Below are 24,878 nucleotides of genomic sequence, written 5' to 3'. Positions count from 1 at the left end.
CCACAACCTCATCCCCGGTGCGGCGGCTCCGCTCCCCCCCGGCGCGGCGCAGCGGGGGCGGCAGCTCGCCGCCGATGCGGGCTGCGGCGGCCGGTGCTGCCGCTTGGCAGAGCCCCGGTTCCACCGGGGACCCCCCCCCAGCTGCCACCCCAACCGCGGCCAACTTTCCTGCCCCGGCGGCGGGGCTGCGGGAACGGGAGTTGCGGCCGCGCCGCCGCACCGCGGGTGCCCCGCGCCCGGTGCTCGGGGCGGGCAGCGGCATCCCCGAGGCGGCCCCGGCCCTGCCGGGAAGTTGCGCGGGGCTGCGGCGGCGCGGAGGGCTCGGCGGCGGGGCTGGCTGAGAGCCGCGGAGTGCCCGGAGCTGCCGGTCCTTCCCGCGGGGCCGCCGGTCCCCCCCCTCTCCCGGGGCTGCCGATCTCCTCCTCCCGCTCTGCCGGTCCCCCCTCCCCGGTGGTTGCCGCTTCTTTCCCCCTTCTGCCCGTTCTCCCCTCGGCGCCGCCGGTTCCCCGGGGGTCCCCGTGCCCCTCAGGACCCTTGTGCCCCCCGCGAGTCGCCGTTTCCTCCCGCGGGGTGCCAGTCCCTCCCTTTAAAACAACCCCACGGCGGAGGGACTGCACGCGTGTCCGCGGGCACATGTGTGTTCCTGGGCACACGTGTGGCACCGCGGTGTGTCACACAGCAAGGCCACGGGTGGGTGCAGGGCTCGCTGCTGGCATCCCCGCTGTGGGCACACGTGTGGATGGTGCCAGCCTGGCGAGCGTGGGTGCTCGGCGGGGTTGGTCACCTCGCGTTGTCACCCCTTGGGCAGGGCCCTGGGGACTCGGCACGCGCCGGGGGCGCGTGGGCGAAGCCCCGGTCGTGGGTGGGTTCGTGGGTGGCTTCTCAACCCTCCCCTGCCTGCTGGGGCTTTGTTCGGTGCCAGCGTGGGGGGCTGCGGGGGTCCGCCGTGCCACGGCACCCGGGGCTCCGTGGGCGTGCGGGAGGGCACACGTGGGCACCCAGCGTGTGCCACCGCGGGCACGTGCGGCAGGCAGGTGGCAGCCGGGGCTTGGGGGGAGCCGCAGCCCTTCCCGGGGGTGGGGGACCTGCGAGTCCTGGGGTTGGTGGCACGGAGGTGTGCCTCCCGCGTGTCCCCGCGCCGGTCACTTGTTGAGGACGGGGAGGTTTTTGCGCAGCCGGCGCGGGGGGACTGGCGGCAGCGCGGCGAGTGAACAACCCTTCCCTTTTCTAGGTCATGTCACTGCTGGCTGTGCTGGCTGCCGCCTGGCAGCCGGGGCCGCCGGTGAAGCGGGGAAGTGGCCCCGGGGTGGCCGGGCTGTGGCAGAACGCCTGCCCGGGGTTCTGTGCGGGGCGCACGTGGAGCCGGTGGCACGGGGCTGGCGCTGAGCTGTGCCACTGGGATTGGTCCCAGTGGTTGGGGACACATTTGTCCCTCCTTTGAAGGTCGTGGCTGAGCTGAGGGGGGTCGTGGGGAGGCACCCGGCTCCGTGGGCTCACACGGGGAGGAGCGGGGTGGCGCAGCTGTTGTCACTGTCACCGTCACCGTCACCTGGCCGCTCTCTGGCCGCCCTCAGCAGGGAGGATCTGCTCCCCGTTCCCAGCAGGGTTCCTTGGTGATGGCACGGTGGCAGTGGATGTGGAGTTGGCTGTGTGGCAGCGCCAGCCCCGCTGTGCCAGAGCACGGAGCCTGGCAGCAGCTCCTCTCCCAGGCCTGCCCAGTTGCCTGTCAAGCCTTGTCACCAGCCCCTGCTTTGATCCAAGGAGCCAGGATCCTACAAATTCGGGCTGTGCTGGAGAGAAAACGGACACGGAGCGGGCTCAGCGGGCGCTCGCTCTCCGACTGGGAGCCGCGTGGCAGAGGGGCTCCAGCGCTGGCTGGGACATACTGCCAGCTCTTCCCAGCTCCTTCTGGTTCTTCTCGACACCTCCAAGGACCTTTAGCAGTGGAATCTTCTGCCTGGAGTAGCTCCCTGCCATGCTGGAGATGGCACCGGGGGTGCTCGGCTCTTCCCGCTGGTGGAGGGCTTTGCCCTGGCACCAAGCTCCTGTCACTGCTGTGGGATTAATGGGATTTCCACCAGCCAGGATGTCCCCACTGCTGCCACATCCCCACATGCCATGGGGATTTTCAGACTGGATGGGGGCTGCAGGATGGACTCCCCATTTCCTGGAGGAAGATGATGTTCCAGCCCCGCTCCAGCCCTGCGCTGCTGCGATGCCTCAACGCTTCTCCATGGGAATTTGGACTGAGGCCCTGCAAACTCACTTCCTACCACGGGCCCGTCCTCTAATGGGGATGGGGCTGGCTCTGGGCCACCTGGCTCCGTTGCCAAATGTCAGAAGCTCTACAGCTCCTCGCTGCTCACGAGGGCCATCGTGTCCCCCCCACGCTGCTCCTGTCTGTTCCTTCTTGAAGTCCTCCAAGAGCTGGATGGAGCCAGGCCCCTTCTCCTCCCTGGAGCACCTTAGAGGCTCGTGGTGGGGCTAGGTCTGGATGAGATGATGGCTACAAAAAAATATCACCATTTGGGATGAGAACAGATCCTGCTGCCAGTGCTGGAACTCTGAACCCCTCTTTGGAGCCTTCCCAGGTCTCCCAGCCCTCCAGAATGGAGCTGATGGAAAAGAGGGACATCCTAAGGATGTGGAAGAAACTCCTTGGAAGAGGCCATGGGAGCACCGTGGCTGCTGCAGTCAAGGGGGGGCTTTGCCTCCAGGGACCCCCCAGCTGTGCAGGGCTGGGGGAAGGCAGCACACGCCGTTCCCTGGCAGAGCAAATCCCTAATCCCGGCGGAGATTTCTCTGTGCTGTCTCCCGGCCTTGCTTTTGGAGTGGAGTTTTACCAACAGCAGTTAAGTAAAATAAATAAAGAGGCCTGTGCTTGCCAGTGCTCGCGAGGCCGCGCCAGGGATTGGCAAAGCGGCACCATTAATTACAGCTCGGCACCGCTGCCAGCCTGCCGGCTCCAGGAGAGGCCGTGGCAGCACGCCGGGGAGCCAGAGGGAGAAGGGAGACGTGGAATCATGGAAGGGAGGGGAAACGTGGTCCTGGACGCTGAGGGAATTGTGCCAGAGCGGGTGGAGGCAGCTGGGAGATCGCTGTCCCTGCTGGGTGTCTGTGTGTGCACACGCGTGTGCCGTGCAGGGATCCGTGTGTTCGGGCTGGAGCTGGGATTGCAGAGGAGTTTTTCCCAGGAATGACGCTGGTGTGTTGGTGGAGGGGCTGGGAAGGCTCAGGACACACCATGGAGGTGCTTTGGGGCAGCTTTGGGTGCTGTTGAACAGCCGAGGAAGAGCCTGGGGGTGGGAGGGTGGTGGGAATTGCTCGTTGTGGTGCTGCCTTTGTCACTGTCACCTCTGGGTGGGCAGGGATGGCATCCCGTGGGATGGAGCCTCACGGCCGTGCCGTGCCAGGGGCCAGCCTGTTCTTTTGGCAGGGAAGAGAGGCTGTTCCATGCTGGATCAACAATCCAGGATGCCCTAGCCCTTCCTTACTTTTTATTCCTTTATCCTAAGCCATGTTCATGTTAGGAATTTTCCTGGATCAGGTCTTTTTTTTCCCCCCATGGATTTTGTATTTTCTACAGCCTGTTAAAAGAACGGTTGGGTTAAAACCCACATCCCTCCACCCCCAAATCTCCTTTACTCTGCCATTAATCGTTTCTCAGATTATTGATGCCGAGGGCTTTAGTGCTGCCCATTTATCACTTTTTTGGGGGCTGCTTGGTTGTCCCTGGCTTTTCCTGATCACGATTTGGGCTCCTGCCGTGCCGGGATGATGGAGCTGGACAGCCATCCAGCCAAAATCCAGGCAAAACATCCTCAGGGAAACAACCTGTTTGTGCGTGGGGAGCAGTGCCGTGCCGTGGCCGGGGAGAGCCGAGCCGCGGTCGGATCCGGCTCTTCCCGGAGCGATATTCCAGCAGGGATGCGCGGCAGAGATGGAGAGAGACCGCGCTAAGAGAACGGGGAGTCCGGGCTGTCGCTTCCGCCCGCCCGGCCGCTTCCCAGCTCTGTGATGGCTCTTTAAAAGCTTTAATTAAAGCTTTAAACCCACCCCCTTCCCTGCGCCCGGGCGGGAACAAAGGCAGATGGAAGAGGCTGGAGCGGGCGCCTGCGGCGGGCGAGCGTGCCAGGCTGTGCCCGCCGTGCTCCGGGTGACATCGCCGTCCCCAGGGAGCACCAGCCACTCCCAGCGGGGTGCGGGGGGGGGTCCCTGGGTGGTCGCCAGCTGCCCGCAGGGACCCAGCAGCGCTGCCGGGCGGTTCATCCCGCACGGAGCGAGGCGGTTTTGGAGGAAGCGGGGGTGATGCCAGCGCGGCCGTGCCCGGGCACCGCGGCCGTGCCAGGCTCCCCCGAGCCGGAGAGCGCAGACGGTGACGCTGCAGGGCGAGAGGTCCCCGCCGCGCTGCCGGCTGGGGGTGATGGTGACCCCTGGTCCTGCCACCCGGCAGCTCCAGCCGGGTGACTCGGTGGCCCAGATGTTAAAAATCTCCTCGGCCCTCTCGCAGCTCAGTGAAATATTTTCACTGCAGCAGCGGCGGCGGCGGCGGCTCGGGCGCTGCAGGGAGCGGGGCTTGTGCCGAGGGAGCTCCGGCAGCTTTGGTTCAGCCCCGGCCGTGGCTCCGTGCGGTGCCGGCCTCCGGGCAGCCGCAGTCCCGGCAGGTTTTGGGGCTGGGAGGAAGCTCCCCATATCCCAGAACAGCTCGATCATGCATGCCTGGAGAGGTGAGGCGTGGGCTGTGTCCATCCCCGAGCCTTGCAGCGGCCGGCAGGGCAGCGGGCGGGATGGGTGGAGGATGGATGGATGGATGGATGGATGGATGGATGGATGGATGGATGGATGGATGGTGCTGCCGGAGCGTCCCTGCTCGCTGCTCCCGGGCGAGGGAAGCAAGCACCATCTTGTGTCCCTGCCAGGCTGCGGGAGCCCCAGGAGCTCGCTGCAGAGCAGCAGCGTGTCCCTGCCTGACCTCCTCCTCCTCTCCCTCCTCTTCCTCCTCCTCCTCCCTCCCCCACTCCCGGCTCTCCCGGAGCAGCGGAGGGGGCTGCGACTCTCGGGGGGGACCCCGGATCCTTGGTGGCCGCTGGAGCAGCACCAGTGGGGGATGCCAGGTGTGCTCCCCGCTCCGGCTGCAGTTGGAATTCGGTGATTTTGGGTCTCTCCTGTTGCATTTCCTGGGGGCTCTCTCTGGAGATCAGAGGCACCGGAGGGTTTTACTCCAGAAAAGCGGGGTTTTATTTTACCCCTAGATCCTCCTGCTTGCATCGGGGAGATCCAGCCCGGTCTGCTCCCCTTGGCTCCATCTCAGCCCCTCTCCCCGTGCCCTGGGAGGGGGAATGCCAGCACCGAGCCCCCCCTCCGTGCTGCCGGGGGCGGCAGGAGCCAGCGCCAGCCTGTTGCATGAGAATCGGGATATTTTTAGCTCTCTAATGTCCCCGGAGTGGCTCCAGCGCAGGCTCGGCCAAGTGTCCCTCCCCACAAGCTGGGGGATGCCCCAGTATCAGCACCTCTGCCAGGGTGGCTCGGGAGCAGGATTTGGTGTTTGAGGGTGTTTTGGGAGCAGGATTCACTGTTTGAGGGTGTTTTGGGAGCAGGATTCACTGTTTGAGGGTGTTTTGGGAGCAGGATTTGCTGTTTGAGGGTAAGGAAGAGCATCCCCGTGCTGTGCCAAGCGCTCGGCATCCCCGGCACACGGCTGGGCGGAGGAGAGCGGCGACCTCAGCGATTTTGGAATCAACCTCTGCCATGGCATCTGGCCCTGTGGCCACCTCCTGAATGTCCCCCGATGTCCCCAGGGCTGTCCCTTTGCCACTGCTGCCCCGGGCACAGGCTGAGTGATGCTGACACGTTCATGGCGGCCTCGGCCTCTGTAGAGCCGTGCTCCGGGCTCACTTAATAAGGCCACGGCGTGCATTATTTTATTAATGAGGTATTAAAAAGCTGTTCATGGTGATGTTCTGCATTCCCAGAGAGGCATCCAAGAAATCTGTACTGAGCAGTGGCTGCTCACCCAGTGCCTGGCTCTTAGGACAGATGTGGGGACACCGCGCTGCTGGGGTGTCACCGTGCACCTCCAGCATGTCACCCCGAGCTGCCAGCCTGTCCCCACCGTGCTCCAGGGCACCAGAATGAGCTCCAAGGGCTATTTTAGCCCTGTCTGAAGTTGTTTGGTGGTTCCATGCCCAGGCTGTGCTTGGCCAGGGGTGAGCAGAGGGTGGGAGGGTCACTGCAGGGGGGACCTGCGGGGCTGGGTCTCTGCTCTGGTGGTTTTGGGGTGAAGTCCTCACTCTGTGCTGCACTGTCCCCAACCTGGGGACTCATTAGCACAGCAAGGAGTCCCCTGTAACCCTGCAAGGTGGCAGACTGGGACAGGGACCAGGTGGGGATGTGAATCAGGAGGGGACATGGGGTACCTGGAGTGCTGCTCCCACACCAGCTGGACTCAGGGCAGGGTGCTGACCCCCAGCCCAACCCCACGGCGGCCAAGCCTCCAGGGTAAGCCTCTGTCCGTGTGTCCATCTGTCCGCCTGCAGGGCAAATGCCATAGGATGACCGCTGCTGGTCCCCTCTTACTGGCTGTGATTTCGTCTGTCCTGTGGCTCACGCGGGGCTTCGACCCGGCTCCCAGCGCCTGCTCCGCCCTGGCCTCCGGCGTCCTCTACGGCTCCTTCTCCCTCAAGGACCTGTTCCCCACCATCTCCTCCGGCTGCTCCTGGACCCTGGAGAACCCCGACCCCACCAAGTACTCGCTCTACCTCCGCTTCAACCGGGAGGAGCAGGTCTGCACCCACTTCTCGCCCATGGTGCTGCCGCTCGACCACTACCTGGCCAACTACACCTGCGACCCCCGGGGCGAGGCCAGCCCCGCGCCCGCCCGCCAGCGCCCCGAGCAGCAGCAGGAGGAGGAGGAGGACGAGGAAGCCGAGCTGGAGCTGTGCGAGGGCGCGGGGCCCTTCACCTTCCTGCACTTCGACAAGAACTTCGTGCAGCTGTGCCTGGCGGCTGAGCCCGAGGCGGCCCCGCGGCTGCTGGAGCCGCAAGCGCTGGAATTCCGCTTCGTGGAGGTGCTGCTCATCAACAACAACAACTCCAGCCAGTTCACCTGCAGCGTGCTGTGCCGCTGGCTCGAGGAGTGCCTGCAGGCTCCCGGTGCCCGCCGCTGCGGCTTCACCCACGCCGGCTGCAGCTGCCAAGCCGAGAGCCCTCCGGCCCCCCGGCGCAACGGCACCCGGCCCCCGGCCCCCGCGCCCACCCCGGCGCCCGCCGCGCCGGACTGCTGCCCCACCGAGCTGCATTCTGCCAGTGCCAACGAGCTCGACCTGCCCGAGGTGCCACACGGTGAGTGGGGAGCGGGGATGGACCCCCGGTGCGGTGCTGGGGGTCCCTGGGTCGCGGTCAGGGGATGGGTGGGTTCTGCCTGTGTGTGGTGCACGGGGAATGGGGGTGTTGGGAATGGTGCAGTGGGTGGATCCTGCTTGTGTGAGCTCTGTGGGACTGGAATGTGCCAGCTGGGAACTGGGCATGGAGCAGGGAATGGTGCAATGGATGGATCCTGGGGCTGGAGATGCCAGCTGGGAACTGGGAATGGAGCAGGGAATGGTGAAATAGATGGATCCTGGAGCTGGAGGTGCCAGTGGGGCACTGGGAATGGGGCAGGGAATTGTGAAATGGATGGATCCTGGAGCTGGAGGTGTCAGTGGGGCACTGGGAATGGGGCAGGGAATGATGAAATGGATGGATCCCACCCATGCACACTGCGGGGGCAGGATTGGTGCCAGCTGGATGCTGGGCATGGAGCAGGGAAGTCACGCCTTGGGTGAACCCTTCCCATGCACACTCCGTAAGGGGGTGCATGGAGGGTGCAGGTGGGTGCTCTGCATGGAGCAGGAAAGCTGGTGTATGGAGCAGGGAATCCATGGGATGGATGAATCTTCTCTGAGCCAACTCCCAGGGCAGGATGGTGCCAGCTGGGCCCTGGGCATGGAGCAGGGAACCCATGGGATGGATGAATCCTGCCTGAGCATGCTCCCTTAGTGCTGGAAGTTTCCAGTGGGACACTGTGCATGGAGCAGGGAATCCCTGCATGGAGCAGGGAATCCATACAAAGTTCAAATCCGTGGAGCTGCAGCTTGCTCTGCCCTTGCCACGGCCAAACCATCCCTGGGAACACCACGGTGACCCCACCGCTGCCAGGGCTGATGCCACGGCTGCTCTGGCACACCCCACGTGGCTCCCTGGCCTGGCTCGCCGCCTCCCTGGCACGGGGCAGGAGCAGGAGCCAACTCGCTCTGCCCTGGTGGAGACGTGGAAAACAATTTGCAGGTAAAATGACCCTTCACCGTGGCAAATTACCCTTGACTGCTGCAGCCCGGGCGCTTGTTATTCCAGGCAGGATGTCACGGCACGGCGGCCGGGCTATTAACCAGGCGGAATGAGGCCATTTGCTCGTTCTGGGATTGTAGGAACGGCTGAGGATAAAGCAGCCGGCTCCGGGATCCGCGGCGGGGCCGCCTTGCCCTGCTGCCGCCCGTGCCTGCGACGCCGAGCCCGGCGAGGTGATGGGGGGATTTTGGGACACATCTGGCCAGATGTTTTCCCTTCAGCAGCCTCAGGGTGATGCGTGGGCAGGAGCAATCCCCAGCGGGGCTGCGTGTGGTCTTTATCCGGCAGATTAGGTGGCGGGGCCGGGCCGGGGGTGTAGAGATAATTTCATTGGGCTTTAGCATTTATTTCAGGAGCTAAATGTCATTATGGGCAGATCCCCCACTAAATCCCCGGTCCGTTACAGCTGCAAGGCTCTAAATCGCCTCATCCCGAGGGGAGCTGCTTGAGCTGATTTCATTTTATGGGGGTTTTTTTCCCGTTTTGGTTTTTCTTGCCCCCTTTTAAATGCCACTCCCCGTGGGTGATTAAGAGCTCAGCACCGGGGTCAGGTGCCAGCCCCAAGGTCAGCCTGGCTGACCCTGTGCCCCTGGGGTGACACCTGTGGTGGCTGGGGCTGCCTGTGGAGAAGGGGATCCAGGATGGGATTGGGAATTGGGATCCACAATGGAGAAAGGGGATGTAGGATGGGATTGAGAATTGGGATCCAGGATGGGATTGAGAATTGTGATCCAGGATGGGATTGAGAATTAGCGTCCAGGATGGGATGGATAAGGGGGATCTAGGATGGGATTGGGAATTGGGATCCACAATGGAGAAAGGGCATCCAGGATGGGATTGGGAATTGGGATCCATGATGGAGAAGGGGAATCCAGGATGGGATTTGGAATGAGGATCCAGGATGGGATGGAGAAGCAGGATCCATGATGGGATTGAGAACTGGGATGCAGGATGGGATGGAGAAGGGGGATGCAGAACCAGATGGAAAAGTGGGATCCAGGATGGGATTGAGAATTGTGATCCAGGGTGGGACTGAGAATTAGCATCCAGGAAGGAATGGAGAAGAGGGATCCAGGATGGGATGGAGAAGCGGGATGCTGCTCCAGGGGACCCAGCACATGCCCAGGGGTGTCTCAGTGGGGTTATTTCCCCCGAGCCTGGCACAGGGCGCTGGCCAGGGGGGTCCCTGCAGAGCTGGCAGGGCTCAGTGCCACATTCCGCCTCTCCGGCTGCGACGGCCGCAGCGCAAACTCCGGCTCCTTCTCCAAATTACATTTGACATTCAATTAAAGGCTGGAGCGCCCGGAGGTTCAGTGTTATTGCGGTGCCAGAGCCACGGGGGTGACACGCTGCCTCGGCCACCCCTCGTGCCACGCCGCTGCCACCGTCCCCTCTGGGTGTCACCGCGCTGAGCCGCGGGGCCGCATCACAGAGCGCCCTTCATGCAGCCGGGGGGGGGGTCCCAGGCTCCCACCTGGCCTCCCCCCAGCCCCCCAGGGTGGAGAATGGTCCCCTTTCAGGGGGATGGTGGCACACAGGGCCGGGGGGCTGAATGGCGCCTGTGAGCCGAGGCTTGGCGGGCGCCCAGCGCTGATCTCAGCTGCTCCTCCGCCGCAGAGACGTGGGGCTGGCGCCCGCCCAGAGCCTCCCCACAGCCGTGACCCCGGGGTCCCCGGCGCCCGCGTCATCCCCGCCGCGGGGAGGCTCTCCCAGGGGGGTTCGGGGATGAGCTTGGAGGCACGTGGGTGGGCTGGAGTTTTGTGGGGTGACTTTGGGTGTGTTCGACCCTGCTGCTCCAGGCTCCAGGTGGTGTGCCCCCTCTAAAGACCCCCAAAAGGGTCACCCCCTCTTTTTGATGGTCACCCTGCTGTGTTGAGGCCAAGCAGCTCCAATTTTGTGTTTCCCTCGCCCCAAACCCATCCCTGCCCAGAAACCAACCCCCAGTGAGGTGCTGCTGGGAGAAGGACACAACCAGCCTTGGGATTCACCTTGAGGTTCCCCAAAGAACACCCCTGATGTCCCCAAAATCACCTGCCTGTGCTGTGGTGGGGTGCTGGGGGATCCCTGGGCAGGGCTGGGTGCGGTGTTGGGGTTGGCTGCAGCCTCCTGGTGGTGACAGGCAAGGATTTAGTGCTCTCCGAAGGAAATTGAATTTGGTGTCTCTGTCGAACACAGCCAGGGAGAACGCCCTCGTATGTCCTCGGGATTTATGGTTTTCCCCAGGCTCTTGCTGTGCCGTGTGTAATTCTGCTGTGGCGCTCCCGGAGGGGGATGGCCCTGTGGGGAATTCAGCCCAGTGGCCCCACAGACACCCCTGGGTATCCCCTCAGTGTGCCCGGGTCCCCCTGTGTCTCCCACGCCACCGGGAATTCTGGAGTGGGATGTCCAAGGACAGGATTTGAGGGTGGCAGCAGGGAGCCCTGAAGGGTTACCCTGAGTTAAGGCAAAACTCAGTAAATTTGGGGATTTTTGACAGCACACCCAGTGCCAGAGCAGGCTGTGCTCCCTGCCTGGGGCTGGGTGTCCCTGCTCTGTGTCCCAGTGGGAGCCACCATGTACCCAAAGCACCCTGGCAGTGCCAGGTGTCCCCATGCCACCTCCCCTCCATCCCTTGGGGACATGGCTGTGTTCGGCTGGCAGGCGCTTGTGCCATCCCTGGCTGCTCTCCTGGCTGTCACAGCAGTGGGGTGACCACAGCATTTTTGGGGGTGACATCCCTGGGGTGGCATCCATGGTGCTGTCCCTCTGTCCCCACAGCACATCCAGCAGGAGCAGCTGGGATGAATCCACGGGAGATCCAGGACCCAGATTTGGGGACAGGAGTCCCTCTGGAGGACAGGGAGGTGTCCCTGGGTGTGGGGGAGGCTGAGGGGGGTGTCCCCCTGCGCCTGCAGCCGCGTCCCCCGCCGGGCCCCGCACATGCCAGTTAATTTCACGCCAAGTGCCCTTGATGGATCACTTGTTATTTTTGGTGAGCCGAGCCATAAATTTGTGCCACCTCACTGCAGCGAGCTGATAAGTGGGGATAGGAGAGCACCTCTGCCTGGCACGGTGGGGACATGGGCACCCTGCCTGCACCAGGGATGTGGCAGCCCGGGCTGGGGTCCAGCTGCCACCCCTGGGACATTTTGGGGTAGCTGTGACACAGGTTTGGGGTGCTGGGGGTGTGTGCAGTGATGCTCCACCAGGTCTTGCTCTCAGGGGTGTCAGCACGGGGCCAGGCACCCCTGTATCCCCCTGAAATGCCCTATGCTGGCCTGTCCCCATCCCTGTCCCCATCCCTCTCCCCTGCCCACTCTCATTTGGGCGTTTCTCTCTCCTAGGCAATGCAGTCGAGGAGAACCAGAAGGTGAAGACCCAGTGGCCACGGTCAGCAGATGAACCCGGGGTCTACATGGCCCAGACAGGTACCAGGAACAGGCAAGGGGACACTGGTGACACCAGGCTCGTGCACCTGGGCAGGGGTGACAGAGATGGAGCGAGTCCCTTTAGCTTCCTGCCCACGGAATGGCTTAATTTGCTCCATTTATATATTTTTTCCTCTGCACTTTCCTCTGAGGGTTGTAAAGCAAAAGCAAAAAAAAAAAAAAGAAAAAAAAAATCTATTAATTGTTTCGTTCAAATGTATTTATTTGGCAAATCCATCTGGGTAATTTGAACGTGCTGCTCCCCCCTCCCCAGCCTCCCTGATTTATGGTCGGAGGGCTCGGAGGCCAGCGGGAGATGGATGGGCCCCAGCTCTGCTCCATGTGCCTGGCGTGCAGAATTCCTGGCCACACTCGGCTGCTCACGGGGCGTCTGCCCCACTGGGAGCTCCTGGGTGACCCCATTGGTGACCCTGTCCAGTCTCAGGGTCCCCGTGTGACACGGAGCAACCCCAGCACGTTGTCACCGCTGCTGGTGACACAGAGCCCGTGTTCTGCCTGTCTCCAGGACAAATGGTCCCCTTTGGAGCCCTCCCCCATCTATCCCTGGTTAATTTAAACGGATGGGCTCTGCTGCTGGGCTGTCCAAGAGCCTCAGAGACATCATCAACCTTAATAAGAGCCGGTTGTTGTAAATGTCAGTGTGTGACGGGGTGGGGAGAGGGAGCTACAGAGGGCTGCCCGTGCTGCCCACTGCTCACTGTCCGTGCTGCCTGTGCTGCCCACCCTGTCCGTGCTGCCCACTGCCCACCCTGCCCACCTTGTCCATGCTGCCCACTTCCCACCCAAAAAAGGCTGCCTGTGCTGCCCACTGCCCACCCTGCCCACCTTGTCCATGCTGCTCACCCTACCCACCCTGCCTGTACTGCCCACTGCCCATCCTGCCCAGCCCACTCACCCTGGCCCTGCTGCCCACTGACCACCCTGCCCACCCTGCCCATGCTGCCCACCCTGCCCACCTTGCTCCCCCTACCCATTCTGCCCGTGCTGCCCACCCTGCCCGCCCTGCCTGCGCTGCCAGCCCCTCCCAGGACAGATCCTGTCCCTCACACCCGCTGCCATGCCGTGCCCCAATCCCTTCCCCACCTCCATCCGAGGCCTCACCTCACTGACACCCTCAGTGCCACCCCTGTCACCCACCCCACCTCATCCTCACCGGTGCCACCCACCCACCCACCTCCCTGCCCCTTGGCGGGGCTGCCCTGGTGGCACGTCCCCTGTCCCCCGCGGGCTCTCAGGCTCCCTGTGTCCCGCAGGGGACCCCGCGGCGGAGGAGTGGTCGCAGTGGAGCGTGTGCTCCCTGACGTGCGGCCAGGGCTCCCAGGTGCGGACGCGCTCCTGCGTCTCCTCTCCCTACGGGACGCTGTGCAGCGGGCTGCTCCGGGAGACCCGCACCTGCAACAACACCGCCACCTGCCCAGGTACGGGGGACAGCGGGGACAGCGGGGACACCGCGGGGCTGCTCTGCCGGCTCCCAGCAGGGCTGAGCAGGCGGGTGGGGACAGAGAGAATGCATTGCTGGGATGTGTCTGGGGGCTTCTCGAGGTGCTGTGGTGGATGAGAAGGGTGGCTTGGCATGGTTGTGGTGCCCACCCTGAGCTGGGATGCTCCGAGGGCTGTTGACATCCTTCCATCCTCTGGGGTGCCTCTTGAGGAGGTGTCTGGAATGGGTGCCCTGCACCCTCTCAGCGGTGCTGCTGCTGGGGATTTGCCTTAGGGACTCATTTCCATCCTCTCTCCTCGTGAGCTGTGGGCTCCTCCTGGATGTCTCCGAGGCTTTGTTCTGGAGCCTGGGGAGATTTGAAGCCTGGCATTCCAAGGGGATCCCCCTGACATGTGGCAGGAGAGGGCTGAGCTGCTCAGTGCCTCGAGGCAGGTGGCAGCAGGATGCCGAGGAACTCCTGTCTGTCTGTGGTGGTGTCCGTGTGTCTCATGTGGGACACGGGAGGGACCTCAGGGTGCCACAGTGGCAGCCACACTGCCCTGTCTGAATCTGGGGTGTTTCAAGGGATTTTCACCCCCAGGACATGCAGTGTCTGTACCGGGGAGTGCAGCCCTGTCCTGGCACCCCGAGGACATTGGAGCTCAAGGAGGAGCATTCTTTAGGATGGTCCCTGATCCTTTCCTGGAGCGCTGAGCTCCCGTGGATGTGAGGGGCAGATTGTGCTCGGTGTGCTGACAAGGATCGGGGTGACCCGTGTGTGGCTTTGGGGGGACGTGCGCCGCTAGCCAGCACCTCAAAAAGGACACTGCAGCAGTGCAGGGGTGGCAGAGGCACCGCTGCCAGCTCAGGGATTTGGGATAAAAACAGGGCAGGCAGCGCTGGGAACTGTGCCTGGCTGAGCCCTGGGCAGGGCATGAGGGGTCTGCCAAGCCAGGACCCCTGGGAGGCTGGAGGCCCTGGGCTGTGCTGTGTTGCAGTTCCCGGCGCGTGGGAGGAGTGGTCCCCGTGGAGCCTGTGCTCGGTGACCTGCGGGCGAGGGGCCAGGACCAGGACGCGGCGCTGCGCGGCCTCGCGGCGCGGAGGGAAGGCCTGCGAGGGCCCCGAGCTGCAGGCCAAGCCCTGCAATATCGCGACCTGCCCGGGTCAGTACCTCCCTCTCCCCACGCTCCTTCTTCCCGCCGGGAATGCCAGGAGACGGCGCCAGCCGAGCGCCAGGGCTGCGCTCCTGGTGCCACGAGGGATGGGTGGCACCGCCATGGGCGGCTGGGACACAGGGGTGCTGTGACAGTCAGTGCACCATCCTGTCCCTGCTGGAGATCCAAGTGGAAATTCAGTGCCGTTGGCTGTGCTGGGGTCTCACAACCCCAGCATGAGCAGGGGTCCAGCCTGGGGACCACAGAGGAGGTGGCTCCTTCCCTACCCCTCTGCTGCGCCTGGCACTGTGGTGGCACAGGGATGTTGTGGGGTACAGGGAGGTGACAAAGGGGGTCGGCTGCAGGGTCGGTCTGCACACAGATGGCAGTGCCACAGCTGTCCCTTCCTCCTGTGTGCCACGAGTGGCCGTGGTGGTGGCTGTGGGGTTTCTGCGGTGACGGGCAGGGATGCCATGTGTTAGATGTTGTCCCTATGGGGACCCCAGGTGTGACGTGGGGCAGCTGGAGCAGGAGGCAGCTGCTCCTGCAGCAGCTCTGACAGGGACGTGGCACCCATGGCACACGCTGCTGGAGTCTTGAGCATGGCAGGGAATGATGCCAGGGATTCTGGATTTGGTTGGAAGTGATGCCAGGAATGCTGGATTTGGTAAAAAGCAATGCCAGAGGTGCTGAATTTAATTGGAAGTGATGCCAGGGATGCTGGATTTGGCAGGAGTGATGACAGGGATGCTGGATTTGTTAAAAAGCAATGCCAGAGATGCTGGATTTGGCCAGAAGTGATGGCAGGGATTCTGAGTTTGGTTGGAAGTGATGCCAGGGTTGCTGGATTTGGTGGAAAGCAACGCCAAAGCTTCTGGATTTGGCAGGACCGATGCCAGAGACGCTGGGTTTGGTTGGAAGCAATACCAAGGGTGCCAGAAACGCTAAGTTCAATGTGAGCAACACCAGGGTCACCACCCTGAGTGTGTTCCTTGTGTCCCATCCGGTGGAGGGGCCAGTCCCAGTGACAATCCCCTCTCCCAGCACCGCCTGTCCAGTCCGGCACAGGACGAGCCGTACATCCCTAGGTTGGACCCGTTGCCCGGCGAGCCCGAGCCGGGGCGGCGCGGCCGAGCGGCCGCAGTGCAGTGGGAGCTGACGCCGCTCTCCTTGTCCCCGCAGTGGAAGGGCAGTGGCTGGAGTGGGGCGCCTGGAGCCGCTGCTCCGTCACCTGCGCCAACGGCACCCAGCAGCGGACGCGCAAGTGCAGCGTCTCGGCCCACGGCTGGGCCGAGTGCCGGGGGGCCCACGCCGACGCCCGGGAGTGCTCCAACCCCACCTGTCCCAGTAAGGCCCGGCGCGCTGGGGGGGAGCGGGGGGACGGCCGCGCGTCGGGGCGCGGCACCCAGCACGGCCCCGCCGTCGCGCCGCCGCGGTGTCACCGCCGGTGACACCCGGAGTGCTGGTGGCCCCCTCCACTGCGGGGAGCCTGAGGGTGATGGCAGGGATAGGTGGGCGCGTCTCAGCTGGAGGAGACAGGGGTTGGCACTGTCCTTGTCCTGGGTTGCGCTGGGGACCCGTCGGTGCCAGGTGGCGGTGGGTCCCGCCGTGCTTTGGGCGTACAAGCATGAGGGAGATCTCACGTGTGCACACGGGGCTGGGCACGGCTCTGAGCATGGGGACACCGGGCAGAGGATGGACCACAGGGTCCCCATCCTGTCCTTTGTGTTGCTCCTTGTTTTGTGGGAGAAGTGGTGGCACCGCTGGCAGCCGTGGAGGGAGGTGGTGGCTGTGCCATGGTGCCCGTGGATGGTGACAGGGAATGAGGGGCACCTGCACCAGGAGGGGCATCTGCAGCAGGATGCCAGTCTGCTCTAAAAGAGATTTAAATCACTGATCCATGCATTTCACACCCGCGGGATTTCGGCTCACAGCGCGTGGGGCAGCGCCAACAGTGCCCCATCCCCGTCCCCGCGGGTGCCACTCTACGTGTGCAGAGCCAGGTGTCCACAGTGTCCCCATCCCCACAGCAGACAGCAAGTGGGGTCCTTGGAACCACTGGAGCCTCTGCTCCAAGACCTGCGACACCGGCTGGCAGCGGCGCTTCCGCATGTGCGAGGGCACGGGCATGCAGGGCTATCCCTGTGAGGGCACCGGCGAGGAGGTGAAGACCTGCAACGAGAAGAAGTGCCCAGGTATGGGGTACCCCCCACGCCCCAGCGCCCCTCACCCCACATCTGGGCTGTGCTGATCCCCCCTTCCCCCCCAGCCTACCACGAGATGTGCAAGGACGAGTACGTGATGCTGATGACCTGGAAGAAGACGGCTGCCGGGGAGATCATCTACAACAAATGTCCCCCCAACGCCACAGGTGACCCCAGATGTCTCCAGGGCTGGCAGAGGGCAGGGGGTGGTGGGTGGTATTGGGGTTGAGCACCCCAAACCCCAGGTGGCATGAGGGACAAGTGCCCAAACCCCTCTGGCCTGGAGCAGAGTAGGGGGTGTGGGTGGCATTTGGGTTGAAACACCCCAAAGCCCCAGGGGCAGGGGGTGGCACTGGGGTCAGGCACCAGGAGCAGGGCAGGGGGTGCTGGTTGACATTGGGGTCAAGCACCCCTAAATCCCCTGGCCCTGGAGCTGCGCAGGGGACTGTGGGTGGCATCGGGGTGCCAGGAAGGGATTGCAGTGCCAGCCCCAATCCCAAATCTCTGCCACAGGGACTGCCAGCCGCCGGTGCCTGCTGAGCCCCCATGGGGTCGCCTATTGGGGTGTGCCCAGCTTCGCCCGCTGCGTCTCCCACGAGTACAGATACTTGCATCTCTCAGTAGGTGCCCGCTCTGGCACGGCCCCTTCTGTCCCCTGTCCCTGTCCCTGGGGCTCTGTCCCATCCCTGGCACTCCAAGAGACACCTGACCTCTCTGGCATGGGGAAACTGAGGCAGGGCTCTCTGGGCGGATAGGGAAAGGGGATCCCATCCAGACTGTGTCCGTGGGAAATGGTTCTTGGTATGGGAAGGTTCCCTCAGGTCCCCATGGAATCCCCTGTGGGGTGGGAAGAGGGATTCCACCCCAGAGCTGGAGGGGGGTTCTGGTTGGAGTTGTGCTCCTGTGTGTTTGGGAAAAGGCTTTTGGGATGGAGAGGATGCCCCCTGACCCCCATGCATGTCCCCAGACCTCCCTGGATGTCCCCAGACTCCTGTGACCACCCACAGACCTCTGTCTGCTTGGAAAAATATCCCAATCCTTGAGCTGGAGTGTTTGAGTTGCATTCCCACATGTTTGGGAAAAGGCTTTTGGGATGTGGAGGATGACCTCAGACCCCACGGATGTCCCCAAACCTCTGTGAATGTCGCCAGACCACCCTGAATGTCCCCAAACCCCCGTGGACTCCCTCAACCTGCGCGTCCTGCAGCTGCCTTAATTAACTCTGTAGCGTCCCCTGGGCTCTGGGGACTATAAGGGACACGCAGCACTGCTGGGGGGTGGTGGCAGCAAAGTGACACCTCTGTCCCCCCGTGTACCAGCTGCGGGAGCACCTGGCGAAGGGCCAGCGGGTGCTGGCAGGGGAGGGCATGTCCCAGGTGGTGCGGAGCCTGCTGGAGCTCATGGCCCGCAAGACCTACTACAGCGGGGACCTGCTCTTCTCCGTGGACATCCTGCGCAACGTCACCGACACCTTCAAGAGGGCCACCTACATCCCGTCCTCCGAGGACGTGCAGGTAGCGGGCAGGGGGACAGCGAGGGTCCCCTCCCCGGGGAGGTGGCGGTCGGTCGCTCGGCCTGTCCCCAGCCCCGCTGAGCCCCGTCCCCGCAGCGCTTCTTCCAGGTGGTGAGCTACATGGTGGACGCCGAGAACCGCGATAAGTGGGAGGATGCCCAGCAGGTGAGTGGCACGGGGGGTGTGGTGGTGGCAGCCGGGATGTCCCCACCAAGGGGGTGTCCCCACCGCGGTGACGCATCCCGGTGGTTCCGGAGCCGCTCCCGTCTCCTGCAGGTCTCTCCCGGCTCCGTGCACCTGATGAAGGTGGTGGAGGACTTCATCCACCTGGTTGGGAATGCGCTGAAGGCTTTCCAGAGCTCGCTCATTGTCACCGACAACCTGGGTGAGCAGCGGGGAGGGCACGGGGACCTGAGGGCACACAGGAGCGGGGAGGTGACACCCGTGTCCCCTGACAGTGACCAGCATCCAGCGGGAGCCCGTGTCCGCCGTGTCCAGCGACATCAACTTCCCCATGAGGGGCCGGCGGGGGATGAAGGACTGGGCCCGCAGCTCCGAGGACAAGCTCTTCATCCCCAGGGAGGTGCTGAGCCTCGCCTCGGCAGGTGAGCAGGAGTGCCCAGGTGTGGGCACATCTGGCAGGGCGTGCACAGCTGGAGGTGGGCACGTGTCTACCTGAGTGTTCCTGCACGTCTGGGGCAGCGCACAGGTGTGTGCTTGCACATCTGGAGGTGTGCCTGCTGGGAGTGTGCACATCTGGGAGGGTGCAGGTGTACAAAGAGGAGTGAACATGCACACCTGAGTGCACATCTGGGTGTGCACATGTGTGTGAGCCCGCACATCTGGGAGCATGCAGGTGTGTGCACAGGTGTGAACATGAACATAGGATTGCACATCTGGAAATGCATGCATGCCTGCACATCTGGAGGTGTGCCTGTTTGGAGTGTGCACATCTGGGAGCATGCAGGTGTGCACACAGGTGTGAACGTGAACCTCTGGATGTGCACAGGTGTGTGAGCCTGCACATCTGGAGGTGTGCCTTTTGGGAGTGTGCACATCTGGGAGCATGCAGGTGTGCACACAGGTGTGAACGTGAACATCTGGAAGTGCACGTGTGTGTGAGCCTGCACATCTGGGAGTGTGTAGGTGTGTACACACGTGAGCGTGCACATCTGCAGGTGTCCATGAGTGCACACCTGCTGCAGATGTGGGCTCACACCTGGCTCCCATTCACACACACGTGACCTGCACCCCGGGCACGTGCAGGTGACCATGCATGCTCTGGGGCCAGCACACATCTGGGTGCACATCTGGCACGCTCGAGTGTGCCCTGCATGTCCCCTCCCGCGTGTCACCGAGCCTGTGGCTCTCTCTGCAGAAGCCGAGGAATCGTCGCACTTTGTCATCGGGGCGGTGCTGTACCGCACGCTGGGGCTCATCCTGCCCCCGCCCAGGTGAGTGGCGCTGCCCGCGGTGTCCCCTGCTGTCCCCCGGCCTGTCACAGCCCGTGTCCCTTCCCGCAGGAGCCCCCTGGCCGTCACCTCCAAGGTGCTGACGGTGACGGTGCGCCCGCCGACCCGGCCCGCGGAGCCGCTCGTGCTGGTGGAGCTGTCCCACATCATCAACGTGAGTGTCCCCTCCCCTGGCACCGGGAATGTCCCTTCTCACATCATCAACGTGAGTGTCCCCTCCCCTGGCACCGGGAATATCCTTTCCCACATCATTAACGTGAGTGTCCCCTCCCCTGGCATTGGGAAGGGTCCTTCTCTTGTCATCATGTTCCTCTCCCCATGTCACCAGTGTGAGTGTCCCTCTCCCATGTCACCAACACGAATGTCCCTCTTCCCGTCACCAGCATGAGTGTCCCTCTCCTGTGTCACCATGAATGTCCCTTCCCATGTCACCAGTGTGTCTCCTCCCACATCAACCTAAGTGTCCTCCTCCAATGTCATCAGTGTCCCCCTCCTCATGTTGTCAGCCTGTGTCCCCCTTTCCACATCAATGTGACAGTGTCCCTCATCATCACTGAGTGTCCCCCTCCCATGTCATTGTGAGTGTCCCCCTCCCATGTCATTGTGAGTGCCCCCTCCCGTGGCATTGCCCTTCCTCATCATCAACCCTCCTGTGTCATCAATGAGTTTCTTCATCACCACCACGGGTGTCCCCTTCCCCTCCCACGCCACCCATGTGCCACCCTGCTGTCCCATCACTGTGTCCCCACAGTCCCTTGTGGGTCCCTGTCACCTGCAGGGACTGACCAGGGCAGGGACCAGCAGTTCCCAGTTTGTGGAATGGTCCCTGTGCCCACAGTGGGGACGTGTCACCCCTGGGACACCCAGGGAATGTCCCCAAGGGCCACATCTCCTTGTGGGGTGGGGACAGGGCTGGGGAGAGCTCTAACCTGTCCCTGTGTCCGCAGGGCACGTCCCACCCGCAGTGTGTCACCTGGGACTACACGAGGACGTGAGTGAGGGGCTGGGGCACGGGGACACGGAGACACTCTGGTGACAGGGCAGGGCTGGCAGTGCCAGGGGGCTGCTGGGAGGGAGGGGAACAGGGATGGGGACAGGGATGGGGACAGGAATGGGGGAATGGGGATAGGAAAAGGGATTGGAGAAGGGATGGGGACAGGAATGAGGACAGGAATGGGAACAGGGATGGGGAGAGGAATGGGGGAATAGGGATAGGAACAGGGATTGGAGCAGGGATGGCGGAACAGGGATGGGGACAGGGACAGGGAACAGGGACGGGAACAGGGAACAGGGATGGGAACAGGGACAGAAATCAGGGAAGGGACAGAAAGCATGGATGAGGACAGGGAATGGAGCAGGGACAGGGAACAGGGAACAGGGACAGGGAACAGGGACAGAAAGCAGGGATGGGAGCAGGGATGGGAGAGCTGGGATGGAGCAGGGATGGGAGCAGGGATGAGGAGCCAGGACCATCCCTTCCCACATCCCAGCCCCACTGGCACGGGTGAATTGAGCTCCCACGGGATCGATGTGGCCCCGGAGCCGCGGGGCCGCCCGCGCCAGGCTGCCAGATGTGATTTGTTAGTGCTGGCAGGAACCAGGGAAAGTAGGGCAGGAAGGGGGGCGGGCAGCGCTGCGGGCTGGGGGAGGGCACTGCCAGCCCCCCTGCCCAGGTAGCCACGGGAGCGCCGCAGTTTGGGGTCACTGGTTCCAGTTCATCCCCCAAACCGGTGGGGAGGTGTTGGCTGTGATGAGCGTGGCAGGTCTCAGCCCAGCCCCAGGGACAGTCCCCAGCTGTCCCACAGACCCAGTTCCTGGTTTTCCTGATGTGCTGGGAGCTGTGGCTGCCCTCCCTGGGTGTGGCAGTGCCACCCCACTCTCTGCTCCCTCACTGGGGTGGTCCCCTGGCAGGAGGGGTCCCTGTGACAGGAAGGGTCCCCATGGCAGGAGCGTCCGCAAGGGGGTGGGTCCCCATAAAAGGAGGGGTCCCCATGGTGGAGAGATCCTTCTAACACGAGAGCCCCCATGACAGAAGGGTTCCCAAGGGCAGGAGGGGGTCCCCATGGCAGAGGGGTCCCATAATGGGGGTTCCCCACTGTGGGAGAAGACCTCATGGAGAGAGGGAATCATTGCCCCCCTGGGAGGGGACACAGGTGCCAGGGGGCTCTTGGGGCTGTTCCTGCCGGTCCTGGCACTGCCCCGCCCCTCTCCGTGGTGTTTCTTCCCCCCAAATCTCTGCGGGATGATAAAACCCGAAGCCTTTCTGCTGGATCAGCCCGGGGCAGGGATGGCTTCACCCCCACCCCGAGCTCAGGGGGGGTCCCCTGGCAGTGCCCCCTCGGTGCCTCCCCCCGGGCAAGGCCAGGAAGGGGTTAACACTGGAGAGGCGCGAGGGGCTGCGTGTGTTTGATCATTTCAAATTGCTCTCCCTCGCTCTCTTCCCATTAATCAGGGATGCTGGCTTGGGAAACTGGGACACGGAGAGCTGCCAAACCCTGGAGACCCTCCCGGCGCACACCAAATGCCAGTGCCGCCAGCTCGCCACCTTCGCCGTGCTCGCCCAGCTGCCCAGAGACCTGGTAGGGGACAGGGTGGGGACAGCCAGCAGCCTGCTGGGGACACGGGATGTGGGTGGGAGATGACCCCCGGGCTGGGCAGGGGCGGTCCCGAGGGAGGGTGGGGATGGGCACGGAGCATTTCCTACTGGGATGAGGTGGGCACTGGAGGGTGGGGGTGTCCCCAGCAGCCAGGGGAAGGGTCCCAGCACCCCCCAGCACCCCCAGAAGGGTGGGTTTGTGTGGGCAAGGGCTGCCATGGTCCCTAGAGCTCAATACAGGGTACTGCTCTGTGCCAGGAGGGGAGGGGGCCCCCCATTGCTATTCCGCCCGCGTCCCCTGTTGGCATGGAGTCCCCTTTGGCTGTGCCACCGCTGTCACCAAACCTTCTGGCACCCGGAGGTCCCCAGCAAGGGGGTGGAGGGCCCAGAGGGGGCAGGGGGCTGGCAGGGAGCAGTGGGGAGCGGGCTGAGCTCAGCCAGTCCCCCATGGTGTCCCCCCAGGCCATGGACCCCTCGGGGACGCCGTCGGTGCCACTGATGATCGGCTGTGCCGTGTCCTGCATGGCCCTGCTGACCCTGCTGGTGATCTACGCCGCCTTCTGGAGGTGACCCGAGGGCACCTGGGGACCTGGGGGGTACCTGGGGCGTGAGGCCATGTGGGGAGGGGGTGACAAAGGGGGACATGGCACCGGGGAAGGCTCAACATCAACGGGATTGGTGGGAATGGAAAACTTGGGTGGGAGAAGATGCTTGGGACTGTCCCCACCCCAGGACAGCACCCACCCTGTGGCAGCACGGGACAGGGACATGGGACAGGGACAGGGACACAGGACAGGGGACAGGGGACAGGGACAGGCTGGCCCCACGTCACTCCTGCCACAGGTTCATCAAGTCGGAGCGCTCCATCATCCTGCTCAACTTCTGCGTCTCCATCCTGGCGTCCAACATCCTCATCCTCGTGGGCCAGTCCCAGATGCTCAGCAAGGTGGGTGCCACCACCCTGCCACCACCCTGCCACCCTCGGTGGGGTCCCAGGCCACTCGCCTGGTTCCCTGCTGGCTCCCAGCAGCAGATTGGATTTGGATTAACTCGATCCCAGGATTAAATCCCCCGCGCCCGCCCCTGGCTTTGACACAAACCTCGCCTGGCGTGGGGGTTTAACCGCCACGGTGCCAAACACTGATGTCCCCGTGTCCCCACCCTGCAGGGCGTGTGCACCATGACCGCCGCCTTCCTCCACTTCTTCTTCCTCTCGTCCTTCTGCTGGGTGCTGACCGAGGCCTGGCAGTCCTACCTGGCGGTGATCGGCCGGATCCGGACACGCCTGGTCAGGAAGCGCTTCCTGTGCTTGGGATGGGGTAAGAGCCCAGCCTGGGTGGGCGGGGGGCACCCCTTGCCCACCCCTGGTACCCCCCAGGCTCGTCAGAGGGGAAACTGAGGCACAGCGGAGGAGAGCAGACCCGGGTGTCTCAGGTGGCACCCTCAGGCCGTGGGGAGCCGTCAGAGGAGATCCATCGCTGTCCCCACCCCTGGGGCTGGCACGGGTGGGACAGTGCCACCTTCCTCCAGCTCCTCCAGCCCCGTGTCCCCTCTCCAGGGTTGCCAGCCCTCGTGGTCGCCGTCTCCGTTGGCTTCACGCGGACCAAAGGCTACGGGACAGCGAGCTAGTACGTGGGGACAGGGGACACAGGGAGGGCTGGCTGGGAGCAGGGGACGGCCACAGGGCTGTCCCCTGACACGCCACCCTCGGTCCCCTGCAGCTGCTGGCTCTCGCTGGAGGGCGGTTTGCTCTACGCCTTCGTGGGACCCGCTGCTGTCATTGTGCTGGTGAGCTGCCCCTGAGAGCCCTGGACCCCCCAAAACCCACCCTGGGGGGCTCGTGGCAGCTGCTGCCACAGGCAGGGGGCTCCGTGCCAGCCCTGAGCCCACCCTCCCGCAGGTGAACATGCTGGTGGGCATCATCGTCTTCAACAAGCTCATGTCCCGCGACGGCATTTCAGATAAGTCCAAAAAGCAGCGAGCTGGGTAAGTGCCCTGTGCCCCACGGGGGGGTCCCAGGTGCTGCCCCCCGACCCCCACACCCTGCCGGGGGCTGGGCACGGGGGTGCCCCGGCAGCGGGCTCAGGGTGGGGCAGAATTCACCGCATCCGTGGGCGGCGGGGGCCAAGCCCGGGGTGAGCACAGCCCTTTGCTGGGGGCTGCTGGAGGGGCAGAATTTGGGGAGCAGCCACCCCCGCTCCTTCCCTCGGGGAAGGGGGGTCCTCAGGCCGCAGCCCCCCCTCCGTGCCCGCCCCCTCCCCTGCCGCTTGGCCACCCCCCCTCGCCATTAACAGCTGCCGCCCTCGACTAACCCGACGCTCTCTTTCTCTCTCTCTCTTTCTTCTCCTCCTCCCATTTGCTTCTTGCCTGTGTCCGTCCATCCATCCATCCCTCCATCCATCTGTCCATCCATCCGTCCATCCCCCCCGCCCTCTCCTCGCCGTCCTGCCTTGCTCCCTCCCCTCTCCCCGTGCCTGCATCCCCCCCCCCGCGTGGCCCGGTCCTGGCCGCGGGGCGCCGGGGGGGCGCTGGGCTCGTAGCTCCAAGCCCCCCCCGTGCGGCAGCCTGCTGCTGAAATGCACCAAGTGCGGCGTGGTGTCCAGCGCGGCCATGACCTCCGCCACCGCCAGCAGTGCCATGTTAGTGCCCGTCCCGCGCCCACCGCGCCCCCCGCCCCGAGCACAGCGCGGGGGGGGGGCCTCTGGG

At 64.0% G+C, this 24,878-nt stretch overlaps 1 protein-coding gene across 3 annotated transcripts in view; it reads left to right on the top strand.

Moving 5' to 3' along the window:
- Nucleotides 1–4,834: 4,834 nt before the first annotated feature.
- ADGRB2 (adhesion G protein-coupled receptor B2) overlaps nucleotides 4,835–24,878 on the top strand; it is a 23,597-nt gene continuing 3,553 nt past the window's right edge. For 2 of the 3 annotated variants that reach the window (XM_041479467.1, XM_041479466.1), the window contains exons 1-24: nucleotides 4,835–4,849; nucleotides 6,537–7,341; nucleotides 11,709–11,792; nucleotides 13,067–13,231; nucleotides 14,232–14,396; nucleotides 15,570–15,734; nucleotides 16,418–16,582; nucleotides 16,657–16,758; nucleotides 17,105–17,211; nucleotides 17,911–18,105; nucleotides 18,201–18,269; nucleotides 18,381–18,489; nucleotides 18,563–18,763; nucleotides 19,429–19,558; nucleotides 19,628–19,730; nucleotides 20,524–20,567; nucleotides 22,029–22,155; nucleotides 22,635–22,738; nucleotides 23,016–23,118; nucleotides 23,341–23,491; nucleotides 23,731–23,800; nucleotides 23,894–23,960; nucleotides 24,073–24,158; nucleotides 24,713–24,811. In XM_041479467.1, coding sequence (XP_041335401.1) covers nucleotides 4,835–4,849; nucleotides 6,537–7,341; nucleotides 11,709–11,792; nucleotides 13,067–13,231; nucleotides 14,232–14,396; nucleotides 15,570–15,734; nucleotides 16,418–16,582; nucleotides 16,657–16,758; nucleotides 17,105–17,211; nucleotides 17,911–18,105; nucleotides 18,201–18,269; nucleotides 18,381–18,489; nucleotides 18,563–18,763; nucleotides 19,429–19,558; nucleotides 19,628–19,730; nucleotides 20,524–20,567; nucleotides 22,029–22,155; nucleotides 22,635–22,738; nucleotides 23,016–23,118; nucleotides 23,341–23,491; nucleotides 23,731–23,800; nucleotides 23,894–23,960; nucleotides 24,073–24,158; nucleotides 24,713–24,811 — 3,431 coding nt within the window. The remainder of the gene's footprint in view (nucleotides 4,850–6,536; nucleotides 7,342–11,708; nucleotides 11,793–13,066; nucleotides 13,232–14,231; nucleotides 14,397–15,569; nucleotides 15,735–16,417; nucleotides 16,583–16,656; nucleotides 16,759–17,104; nucleotides 17,212–17,910; nucleotides 18,106–18,200; nucleotides 18,270–18,380; nucleotides 18,490–18,562; nucleotides 18,764–19,428; nucleotides 19,559–19,627; nucleotides 19,731–20,523; nucleotides 20,568–22,028; nucleotides 22,156–22,634; nucleotides 22,739–23,015; nucleotides 23,119–23,340; nucleotides 23,492–23,730; nucleotides 23,801–23,893; nucleotides 23,961–24,072; nucleotides 24,159–24,712; nucleotides 24,812–24,878) is intronic. The other variant, XM_041479468.1, reaches the window with a different exon arrangement.

Source organism: Pyrgilauda ruficollis, unplaced genomic scaffold (genome assembly GCF_017590135.1).
Source record: "Pyrgilauda ruficollis isolate IOZ18807 unplaced genomic scaffold, ASM1759013v1 scaffold48, whole genome shotgun sequence".
Taxonomy (NCBI): Eukaryota; Metazoa; Chordata; class Aves; order Passeriformes; family Passeridae; genus Pyrgilauda; species Pyrgilauda ruficollis.
The sequence above is the reverse complement of the archived record's forward strand: the minus strand, read 5'-3'. Positions and strand labels throughout refer to the sequence as shown.